Below are 13,065 nucleotides of genomic sequence, written 5' to 3' on the forward strand. Positions count from 1 at the left end.
ACATTTTAAAGAGGAAATTAAACTTTAGAAGCCTTTTTAAACCTTGAACACATTACAAGTTTGTATTTCCTGACGTGCATGAAATTCTCAGCAACAAAAGAGTGATCAAATTAAGACCCTACATCTGTACTGTATCTAGTGCATCTGTAGGGTGAGTACATTCCCACACTGAGGAGGGGGTTACTTGACAGTATGTCTATCACATCCTTTAATAAACATACACAATCAGCTAATCCCATTCACACTTAATCAGCTGAAATGTCTTAATGACAATCAAAGTCTACATCTCCAATATAATGGGAAGCAATTGGTAGCTACTGTGGCTCCCTGCCAATACTAAGAGACTAACTAACCTAACCTGAGTAGCATCTGGTTCTGCAGGGGGAGTCCAATGAAAGTCCCCTCTATCTTTTGTGCAAGAGGCTTTGGTTGGGAATGTTACATCACGTCAGTAGCGACCACGCATGATGAGTCGACGTTTATCACACATGAACATTGCCTTGAGCTACTTTTTACCCGCTTCTACACTGCTGAAGCTACTGTAATCTCTGGTAATATGCGAAAAATAGTCCAACTCTATCTTGAGCAAGTGTACATGTATGCTATCTGTACATGTTACTGGGAGTTAAGAATATGTCTGATGCTAAGATCATTGTCTCGAACTATAGGCCTATAAACACATGTACTGAACTATACTAGTACAATATGTGTAGCATTCAGAATCTCTCTCATCCTATAAGGCAAGTCTGTAAATGGTTTTAAACACCAACATATGAGCCAAAGCTTTTTCTGCAACACTCGATCCGCTATTTCAAGGCAGGAAATACTGCAGTGTACCGCCCTCTCCCTCCCTCCGTCCTTCTTTACTCTCCCTTACTCTCCTCTCCCTCCCTCCCTCCCTCCCTCCCTCAGCACACCCGATATCTCCCTCCTCTCTCTGTCTTTCAGTTTTTTTTTCTGAGGCTCAAGGTCATTGTAAAAGAGAAGGTAAAGACTAGGGTTGTGGGGGTCACAACATTATGTCAGCTGGTGATTGTCAAGTAAATAACTGTCGGTCTCAATGTAATTTATAGTCAATTAACATAAGCATATTGAGCATTTTTTAAAAACATTTATTTAACCTTTATTTAACTAGGCAAGTCAGTTATTAACAAATTCTTATTTACAACGATGGCCTACCCCGGCCAAACCTGGACAACGCTGGGCCAATTGTGCGCCGCCCTATGGGACTCCCAATCACGGCCGGATGTAACACAGCCTGGATCTCCTGGCTTCCACACATAGCCTGCAAGTCAATGATGCAGACCTTTGGAACGTCTACATTTGACAAATTCAAAAGAATCCATGTAATACAGCTTACACCTTCACAGTAAATCCATGATTTATTTTAGACAGGTCGAAATAAGCATGATACGAAGAAAATGTCATCTATTTCAGAAAAACAGAATAGCATACTCTGCGTTGTCCTTATGTTAGATCCTGATCTGGCTATGCCAAGTGGCTGTGGAGTACACCAGTTAATTTAGCAGACAAGATTTGCATAGAATTCTGTGGCATTATTTTATAGTATAAAGAATACTGTGTTGAGCAGTTCTGTGTTGAGCAGCTAACAAAGAAATAGGTACACCTATATGCTTAATTTAGAGTTATTAATGTAACTTTAGTTGTTCTACAAACGCTGGGCTATATGTTCTGATTTTTAATACATTGTAAGGCTGCACAATGCGAATCTAATGATGATTTGAAAAAGTAGCTTGAAAGGCATGTACACACTTCAGGCTGTACACACTTCATCAGTCTCTCATTCACAATTTTTGACAAGCACTTGACAATGCCTTGAATTTCATGGTGGCATCCTCTTTGTGTCTTTAATGCACAATAAAAAAATACATGCCTTTTGCGGCCAGTGGCCGTGGGGCCCTTGGCCCGGAGTGCTGCGTTGTGCTGTATGGTTCGAAGCACCTCTCACTCACATGGCTCTCCATCACGTGATTGGTTCTCGACACATCAGGGACGCAACTGCGTGCGTCCTTATACAATTCCTAGGTGCATATTGAAGATATTGGAAGCACTGTCCACATTTACTTTTTGTCAGCCAACAAGATGAGTAGGCCTAATGAACAGCAAAAGCACTAGCCTATGTCAATCTACTCTCCCCCATTGTAAAAAAGTTGACCTATGCTATTATGTGCTAGAAATAAATAAACATACTCTGGGACAGTAGTAGGATGCGATAAATCCCAAAATAATACATCCACTAGCATCAAAACAACGTTTTAAGGCAATGTTGTAAAGGTTGTCTTCGTCGTCTGACGACGAGTATGAAATATCGGACCAATGCGCAGCGTGGTAAGTGTCCATGTTCATATTTATTTAAACTCAGAACACTAAACAAAATAACAAAGAGAATGAAACGAAACAAAACAGTTCTGTAAGGTGACATACACTAAACAGAAAATAATCACCCACAAAACACAGGTGGGAAAAGCCTACCTAAGTATGATTCTCAATCAGAGACAGCGATCGACAGCTGCCTCTGATTGAGAACCATACCGGGCCGAACACAGAAATACAACAAAGAAAAAAGAACATAGACTACCCACCCCAACTCACGCCCTGACCAAACTAACACAAAGACAAAATAAACAAACTTACAGTCAGAACGTGACAAATGTGGCTGACGCAACAGATCAGAACGTTTAGCTTAAAATGTTGATTAACTATAAGGCTATTTTTTTCACATTATAAGCACACAATGCGCACACGGCAGTAGACTATAAGTGCAAAAGTTCCATTGACGGGAAAACACCATTATCAAAAGTGACTGCAAATGCGATTAGACATTTAATGCTTTTATTATAAAGGTGCATTTTTATGGTGAAAATGATCCCCAAACTCACGCCCTGTTTATGTATGCCAGTTAGGCTCTACACCCCTTGTAAAGTGGATTAACGTGCTTAATTTTAAGAAGTTATTTGGCCACTTTACTTGTGATACAAACCTTATGAAAGCATACAGGCTTATGGGCTAGGCTAGATGAGGTGTGCGACTATGATTAGAAAAAATAACACAAAACAGACTTTTTTTCTTGCGATACACTGGGCATCATTCACAAGTGATAGGCTAATATTGTCACCCATTAGATTATTCTTTAAAAAAATATATATGTTTATTATTTTCCAATAAAAAGATCTAATAAAAAAGACAGCAATACAAACAATGACATTCATTGTACTGTTGAATGGGATGGCCAATTTAGAGGACAAAACAAACCTTAACTCACACATACACAAAATAAAACTAAATCCTATTAGGTGGTACATGTATAAGAAGACAGCATATAGTCACTACAAGCAGTGTAGTTAAGCCAAAAATAAATATTGAGTGGAGTGCAGCACAGAGTAGCAGCAGATCGTCAACCCAGTTATGAAGCGGGACTCGACCATTTATCCAGTATCGGCTGCCATATTTTGTAAAACATTGGACTTTCTATTGGAGGTATTGTATCGAATCTTTTCCATATGTATTACATTCCCTAAATTCCACAACCACATTTCAAAGGTAGGTACAGTCTCCAATTTCCACAATTACAATATGAGCCTTTTGGCTAATAGAGTTCAAAGAGAGACAGCTTTCCCTCCTGGTTATTCCCATAAACTGTAACAAACAGAGCGATCAATGGGTCTGGGGCTAGAACTCTATCAAAGGCTCTAGATTTGATTTGATTTGATTTAGATAAGTAATCAAAAATGAGAGCCCAGTAAGCATGTAACTTAGGACATGTCCAGAATAAGTGGGTCAACGTCCCCTCATCCTGCTTGCACCTCTCACACAGTGGTGAGGTGTCTGGGAATATTGTATGCAGTTTAACCTTTGAGTAATGTAACCTGTGTATCACCTTAAACTGTACAAGGTCGTGTCTGGCATTCACTGAACTGTGGTTTATATTCCTGAGAGCTTCTACCTAGTCCTCATCTGAGATTTCTGAACCAAGTTCTTGCTCCCAAGCCCTTTTAATGGTGTCTATGGATACCTCTTTGTGGGCAGTCTAGAGACCGACCCTTTTGAATGGGGTTTGACAAGGATCTAGCTATCTAGCTATCTTTGTGGGCAGTCTAGAGACCGACCCTTTTGAATGGGGTTTGACAATAATCTAGCTATCTAAGTGCAGGGAGTGAGGAACATTGACAGGAGGCCTGCTCAATCAAAAGCCATGAAGGCATATCCTTCTGTCTCGTCGCAGGTAAACTTTTCCTCCAGAAAGACACAATGTTCAGATTAGCAGCCCAATAATACAGTTTAAAGTGAGGAAGGCCAAAGCCCCCTCTATCTTGCGCTTGCATAAATGCTTCTCTGAAATTCTGGCTGCCTTGTTATCCCATAAAAATGGAGTTACTATTGAATCCAGTTTCTTAAAATAGCTTTGTGGTATGAAATTGGGTAGACATTGGCAGAGGTAAAGAAACCTGGGTAGGACAACCATTTTAATAGCGTTTATACGACCAACCAAGGAGATAGGCAGAGTTTTCCAAAAATCTATTTTTTGTTTAAACTGATATATTTTCATGTCCCAATTTGCTTTCAATAGCTGATCAAGGTCTCTTGTCACTACAATGCTCTTGTCACTACAATGCTCGTGAACTTGTCCATCACTGTTCTAAACGGGGTAGATTGCAGAAATTGCATATCCACAGGCCGTGATATTGGCATCAACCCACTTTTTTTGCCAGTTTATCTTGTAGCCAGAGAAGGAGCCAAATGTGTTTATCAAGTTAAGTAAGGGTGGAATAGAAGTTTTTGGCTTGGACAAAAACAAAAGAACATCGTCTGCATATAGGGACATTTTGTGCTGTGTGTCCTTTATTTTAACAGAAGCTATATCGGCACATGCCCGAATGCGAGTAGCAAGGGGTTCCATAGCTATAGCGAAGAGAGCAGGCGAAATAGGGCCCCCCTGTCGGCACCCCTTGAACAAGCGGAATGACTGCGACGTTTCTTGATTGGTTACCACGGGCGCCATTGAGTGTGCGTAAATAATTCTTATCCAATTAATAAATTCCTTTCCAAACCCGAAGTGCTCCAGAACCGACATCATATACTTCCACTCAATCCGATCAAAGGCCTTCTCTGCATCAAGAGCTATTACCACTGCCTCAACCTTATGATCGCGATACATTACGTTGAAAAGGCGTCTCAAATTGTAGTATATATTTCGGCCCGGGATAAAACCTGTCTGGTCTGGGTGTATGATGTCGGAAATACAGTATATGTTTTCAATCGGTTTGCCAATATCTTTGTCAACACCTTGTCTTCTATGGGGAGTAACGACACTGGGCGATAAGACGACATCTCCATGGAATCTCTATCTTTTTTTCAAGATCAGTGCTATTGTAGCCTCATACAGTGTTTGCGGGAGTTTGGCATTTTCTTTGGATTGTTTAAACATTCGCAACATAAGTGGAGATAAACTGGCGCAGTACTTCTTATGGAATTCTATTACATATCCATCGGGCCCAGGGGCCTTGCTGTTTGGAAATTGTGCTATGGCTGTGTTAATGTCCTCTAAAGTTATCCCTGCATCGAGTGCAGCAGCTGCCCCCCTGTCCCATTAGACTATTCTTGATTTAATATTGTCTTTACATATACTACATAATGTATATGTGACATTTGTTTTGATTTAGAATGGACCATTATCTTGCACTTGTCTCGAAACAGGGCCAGGGGAAAAAATACATGTCATCTATTCACTTAAATAGCGAATAGAGGACGCTTTTTCCGTGGTTCATTTTCATGCCAGGTAGGCTATACTCCTGTTGCAAAGATAAGCAATGTGCTGAATACTAGATGCCGAGCAGTTGCCATACCAGGCGGTGATGCAACCATGCTCTCAATGGTGCAGCTGTAGAAATGTTGAGGATCTGGAGACCAATGCCAAATCTTTTCAATCTCCCGAGGGGGAAAAGGTTTTGTCGTGCCCTCTTCACAACTGTCTTGGTGTGTTTGGACCATGATAGTTCGTTGGTGATGTGGACAACAAGGAACTTGAAACTCTCGACCCGCTCCACAACAGCCCTGTTGATGTTAATATGGGGCCTGTTCCGCCATCCTTTTCCTGTAGACCACGATCAGCTCCTTTGTTCACATTGAGGGAGAGGTTGTTGTCCTGGCACCACACTGCCAGTTCTCTGACCTCCTCCCTATAGCCTCTCTCATGTTGTGTCATCAGCAAACTTAATGATGGTCCTGGAGTCATGCTTGGCGACACAGTTGTGGGTGAACAGGGAGCACAGGAGGGGACCCCTGAGGGGCCCAGTGTTGAGGATCAGCATGGCAGACGTGTTGTTGCCTACCCTTACCACCTGGGGGTGGCCGTCAGGAAGTCCATGATGCAGTTGCAGAGGGAGGTGTCTAGTCCCAGGGTCCTTAGCTTTGTGTGCACTATGGTGTTGAACGCTAAGCTGTAGTCAATGAACAGCATTCTCAGATAGGTGTTCCTTTTGTCCAGGTGGGAAAGGGCAGTGTGGAGTGGAATTGAGATTGCGTCATCTGTGGATCTGTTGGGGTGGTATGCGAATTGGAGTGGGTCTAGGGTATCCGGGAGGATGCTGTTGATGTGAGCCATGACCAGCCTTTCAAAGCACTTCATGGCTACCGACATGAGTGCCACGGGGCGGTAATCATTTAGGCAGGTTACCTTTGCTTCCTTGGGCGCAGGGACTATGGTGGTCTGCTTGAAACATGTAGGTATTACAGACTCAGTCAGTGAGAGGTTAAAAATGGCAGTGAAGACACTTGCCAGTTGGTCTGCGCATGCTTTGAGTACATGTCCCATTAATCCATCTGGCCCAGCGGCTTTGTGAATGTTGACCTGTTTAAAGGTCTTGCTCAAAGGTCTTGCTCACATCGGCTTCCCGAGAGCGTTGTCACAGTGTCATCCAGAACAGCTGGTGCTCTCGTGCATGCTTCAGTGTTGCTTGCCTCGAAGCGAGCATAAAAGGCATTTAGCTCATCTGGTAGGCTCGCGTCACTGGGCAGCTCGCGTCTGGGTTTCCCTTTGTAGTCCGTAATAGTTTTCAAGCCCTCCACGTCCCTCCACGAGCTTCAGAGCCGGTGTAGTAAGATTCAATCTTAATCCTGTATTGACGCTTTGCTTGTTTGATGGTTCATCTGAGCGCATAGCGGGATTTCTTATAAGCATCCGGATTAGTGTCCCGCTCCTTGAATGCAGCAGCTCTAGCCTTTAGCTCGATGAGGATGTTGCCTGTAATCTATGGCTTCTGGTTGGGATATGTACGTACGGTCACTGTGGGGACGACGTCGTCAATGCACTTATTGATGAAGCCGATGACTGAGGTGGTATACTCCTCAATGCCATTGGATTCATCCCGGAAAATATTCCAGTCAGTGCTAGCAAAACAGTCCTGTAGAGCAGCATCCGTGTCATCTGACCACTTCTGTATTGAGCAAGTCGCTGGTTCTTCCTGCTTTAGTTTTTTGATTGTAAACAGGAATTAGGAGAATAGAATTATGGTCAGATATGCCAAATGGAGGGTAAGAGAGATTTGTATGCATCTCTGTATGTGGAGTAACGGTGGTGTAGAGTTTTTTCCCTCTGGTTGCACATGTGACATACTGGTAAAAACGTGGTAAAACTGATTTAAGTTTACGAGCATTAAAGTCCCCGGCCACTAGGAGCACCGATTCTGGGTGAGCATTTTGTTGTTTGCTTATGGCCCTATAGAGTTGGTTGAGTGCGGTCTTAGTGCCAGCATCGGTCTGTGGTGGTAAATAGACGGCTTGGAATAATATAGATGAGATCTCTCTTGGTAAATGTGTGGTCTACAGCTTATCATAAGGTACTCTACCTCAGGCGAGCAATACCTAGATACTTCTTTAATATTAGACATCGCGATCCAGCTGTTTTTGACAAAAAGACACACACCCCCACCCCTCATCTTACCAGACGTAGCATCTCTGTTCTGCCAGTGCATGGACAATCCCGCCAGCTTTATATTATCTGTGTCGTCGTTCAGCCACGACTCGGTGACACATAAGATATTACAGTTCTTAATGTCCAGTTGCTATGGAGTAGAATGTAAAAAAAGGTTCTACCTGGAACCAAAATGGTTCTACCTAGAACCAAAAAGGTTATTAAAAGGGTTCTCCTATGTGGACAGCCGAATAACTCTTTTAGGTTCTAGATAGCACATTTTTTTCTAAGAGTGTAGATACAGTACTACACATATCATTTCAGACTCAGCCAAAACACTAATAGCATGGAAGAAACTGGATGCTTTTATTGAGTTTCTACCATACCTCCTTTACTAATCTCGGAGTGTTTTCTGGGGAGAGTGGGGTTGTAGTTTCCTGTGGTTTCTTAGCCAACAGGACATTGTCAGCAGAATGTTTGTGCAGTGTGTATACAAAGACCAGACTTAATGGTTCAATAAGTATGTGTGCATTTGTGCGTGCCTGTGTGTGCTTGTACGAGTATAATTGTGTGCAAAGGACTTTAAGGTGGTAGATCAGTATTGGGAAAGCTCACTAACTAACAAACAACAGCAATCCACTGAGACTGTGTTTGTGGCTTGGTACCCTTTCATCTGGTTCAAGACTAGTTTGGACCAGAGACATGTATTTTGAGAGTTGGGCCAACTTTTAGAATTTGGAATAATTGTTCTAATTCTACACATTCAGTTACATACAGTTGGAAGTTTACATACACTTGGGATGGAGTTATTAAAACTAATTTTTCAACCACTTCTTGTTAACAAACTGTAGTTTTGGTAAGTCGGTTAGGACATCTACTTTGTGCGTGACACAAGTCATTTTTCCAACAATTGTTTACAGACAGATTATTTAACTTATTATTCACTGTATCACAATTGCAGTGGGTCAGAAGTTTACATACACTAAGTTGACTGTGCCTTTAAACAGCTTGGAAAATTCCAGAAAATTATCTCATGGCTTTAGAAGCTTCTGATAGGCTAATTTACATCATAGGAGTCAATTGGAGGTATACATGTGGATGTATTTCAATGCTTACCTTCAAACTCAGTGCCTCTTTGCATGACATTGTGGGAAAATCAAAAGAAATCAGTCAAGACCTCAGAAAAAAATTGTAGACCTCCACAAGTCTGGTTCATCCTTGGGAGCAATTTCCAAACGCCTGAAGGTACCATGTTCATCTGTACAAACAATAGTACACAAGTATAAACACCATGGGACAACGCAGCCGTCAAACCGCCCAGGAAGGAGATGCATTCTGTCTCCTAGAGATGAACGCACTTTGATGCAAAAAGTGCAAATCAATCCCAGAACAGCAAAGGACCATGTGAAAATGCTGGAGGAAACAGGTACAAAAGTATCTATATCCACAGTAAAATGAGTCCTATATCAACATAACCTGAAATGCTCCACTGCTCCAAAACCGCCATAAAAAAGCCAGACTACTATGTCCTCTGGTCTGATGAAACAAAAATATAATTGTTTGGCCATAATGACCATCGTTATGTTTGGAGGAAAAAGGGGGAGGCTTGCAAGCAGAAGAACACCATCCCAACCGTGAAGTACGGGGGTGGCAGCATCATGTTGTAAGAGTGCTTTTCTGCAGGAGGGTCTTGTGCACTTCACAAAATAGATGACATCATGATAAAGGAAAATGTTGTGGATATATTGAAGCAACACCTCAAGACATCAGTCAGGAATTTAAAGCTTGGTCGAAATAAATAATTCAAATATAAATGAGTTTAAATGTATTTGGCTAAGGTGTCTGTAAAATTCTGACTTCAACTGTAGTCTTATTTCAATATTTGACTATGTAAAGTAATGGGGCGTTAGGTCTAACATGGCTGACGTATCATTTTTAAGTGTCATGTGGATGAATCATAATGCAGAAAACTCAATGGCACAAGTCTCTAGACACATGGCTCTGGTTTGGGCCAGAAGCTGTTGTCTCCTTCTCTACCAGTGGCATAGATGTCATCTCACCCCCATGTCGATTCCATTTCTCATCCTGTAGGTGGGTGATTGCAGCCCACGACAGTTCATACCTGGGTTGCCTGCTGACGGGGCAGGTGTTGACTGGCTGATGGATAGGCTGACCCAGGTGGTTGATGGACAGGCCTTCTCATAGACCTTGACCGCCTGTAACCTCTGGGCCCATTCAGCCAATGATCCATAGCCTTGAATAAAGGTGATTGCCAATGTCCATGGTCCTGTGTGTGTTCAGTGTGAGTGTGAGTGTGTGTTTGTTTTGCTGTGGGCAGTGGCTCAGCATACTTAATGACTAGTGGGTTCTATAGGGGAAGGATAATGTAGTATAATACCTTACTGAGGGACCTTAATATGGGTGGTCATAATGTTATTACGTTTGGCTATATGGAGGTAACAGTGTTCAAGACTGGTCAAATATACTGGATCTCTGTCTGATGACTGAGATATGTGCCTTTGATATGACACAGGGCACATGATTCGGTAAACCTGCTGACAGGCAAGGTCATTATGCAGGCTATGGGACTACAGACTACACACAGTAGCCTCTACCTCACAGCTCAATCTAAACATGTACCCTACAGTGTCCCTTCCATGAGGAAGCAGCTACTCCTCCTCTCTACTTCCTCACATTCAAAAGGAGCAGCCTGGTTACACCATCCAGAGAATGGGAATTGATGATCTATCCCATGAAATCAATGCTGCCAGCTCTGAGTTTAACTGCTGCATAGCCACAGTAGTCTACAGACTGCAGTGCGGGCTATACAGTGGCATTGGATGTGGATTAGCCTGCCCCCTTGTGGATAAAAAAAGTATACTCAAAGGTCCCGATACCAAATCACAAATACTGGTGGTTGTTCGTCAGCACCCGGTGGTCATCGAGTGTAGCCTAGTCCTCTATATCAATACTAGTCCTCTATATCATCCATACTGATGTTAAATAGCATTTGTGAGCTCCTAAACGTCTACTATTACCAACTGCTCCTTGAAATAGTATGAGAGGATGTATGTGAGCTTGTCAGCATTGCCCATTAGACATCATCGCTGCTTGTCTAAAAAGTAGACCGTCTGCGTGGCACTGTCTCCCCCTAGTGTAAACGTCTAGGAGGTGCAGCATCATGACAATACATGATTGTTCTAAAATGGTGAAGGTTTCAGAGGCTGGTGTGGTATTAGTCATCTCTTCTGCTGCAGACTGCACGGTGACCAGACAGTGTGAACTAGGCGTCATCACAGCAGTTTGAAAGTGATAGACTATAGACACTGCATGGCAATTATATTTTTTCCAATATATATTTTCTACATTTTTAACCTACCTTTTATTGTAATATCCTACGACATTACGATAACACAGATATGAAGAGACATATGTGGAAAATACAGGTTTAAGCTACTGTATAGGCTTAATGGTGTCATGGCATCAAAATCACAGATCGGGAAATTCATCTCATGAGCTGTCATTACGCACCAGTAGCCTGTTGCCAAGCAGGCCTTTGCTTAGCACAAAACAGCGCTCTCACTATCCATCTTTATCTGACTGTTCTTTGGGATACGAATAATAAAGTGTTGGCTATGTGAATAAACGGGAAATATAACCTACACTAGTGAGGAAATGTGAATTGATAAGTGTATCCACCCTGACGCGCTAAACTCAGTATAGTTTGGCTTCGTCATAGCCAGGCAAAGCAAGCTGCCAGTCACGCTTCGACCCGCTATTGTGAGAAAGCAAACACTATGCCGATTTCTTTATTTGTAATTGAGGAGAAACGAGGATTTATTTCAGATTCAAGGCCTGTTTACAAATAGCCTGTACGCAAGGCGATGTTGCTAGCGATGCGTCTCTAGTGCAGAGATGATGGAGATACGCGGTGTCCGTGCGTCAGCGTCCATCCACTCCACTCCGCACCTGCATCAGTAGAGAGAGCATCACTGGACCTGCCTGAGCCCTGATACTTAAACGACTGTTCCACATTCTGAATAAGCTATAGGTAGAGAGCGGGCCAATAATAAATCCCCACGTTGTTTCAGTTTAGATCAGGCGTTGGGACGCTGGAATTATGCTTTTTGTGATTCACTGCACTTTATCTCTGGATTTAAAACAACCGCACATCGTTTAGCCAACTGTTTTGGATCCTTGACTGAGTCTGTTGACATAGCCTAACGTGTTAGGCTTAGAGGTGATGAAGTTGGCCATTTACAGTGATGGCAAGCGGCGATTTTCGTGGGCCACCAGTCTATTAACTAGGCAGCCTACAATAATCATACAGCGTTTCAGGAATATCTTAATTTTGCTCATTTACAAACACGCACACACGCACACACACACACACACACACACACACACACACACACACACACACACTTACACAACGCGCGAGGAAACGGTGCACATTTGATCCAAGATAGTAAAATCTCTGTCGTCTCGCGTCTCTGTCACTCATCTTTCAAAATTACGATCCGCTGTTACATGAGACGTTTCCGTTATAGCCTACTTACCCATAATATAAACCACCAATCCCACGATGCTCAAGTTGATAGCTGGCATCCACGTCTTATTTCGCTTTTGTAATGTAAAATGCATTGTATCTCCTTGTAGTAAAACGTCACGCTATATGATTAAAATACAAATATGGTCAAATCTTCTGTTGTACTTTAAAAAAAAGCTTAAAATATGTGTTATTTTTTCAGTGCTATGATATGGCTGGCAGTGACTGTAGCTGTAGAAATAGTTGATTATATGGTTGTGGGTGTCTCTCCAAAGAAGGCGGGGAGGTTGGAAATGGAATAAAAGCCTCCACTCTTAGCTCCCTCCCTCTCTATCCCTCCATTTACCCTTTTCATATCTTATATTTTAATGTACAATTATTAAATTACATTTACTCGCAACAATCTGCAGTTTCAACTTAACAATCATTGAAAAGCACTTGAATTTCATAATTCACGGATGCCCTTAGATAAACAAATGAGATTTAATCATATAATAGTGTATTTTGTTGTTTGTTTGATCAGGCTCAAAATAGAATCACATCACATGTGTTGACTATCATTTTCCCACGCAGTAGACTATGTGCG

The 13,065-nt window shown here is 42.2% G+C and overlaps 1 protein-coding gene across 2 annotated transcripts in view; it reads right to left on the minus strand.

The window, feature by feature from the left end:
• Nucleotides 1-12,724, minus strand: part of LOC112265100 (sodium channel subunit beta-2) — a 29,721-nt gene extending 16,997 nt beyond the window's left edge. For both annotated transcript variants that reach the window (XR_002955725.1, XM_024442141.1), the window contains exon 1: nt 12,490-12,724. Coding sequence is in view for 1 of the 2 variants with exons in the window: in XM_024442141.1 (XP_024297909.1) it covers nt 12,490-12,574 (85 nt within the window). In the remaining variant the exon portion in view is untranslated. The remainder of the gene's footprint in view (nt 1-12,489) is intronic.
• Between the last annotated feature and the right edge of the window lie 341 nt (nt 12,725-13,065).

Source organism: Oncorhynchus tshawytscha, linkage group LG13, assembly GCF_018296145.1.
Source record: "Oncorhynchus tshawytscha isolate Ot180627B linkage group LG13, Otsh_v2.0, whole genome shotgun sequence".
NCBI lineage: Eukaryota > Metazoa > Chordata > Actinopteri > Salmoniformes > Salmonidae > Oncorhynchus > Oncorhynchus tshawytscha.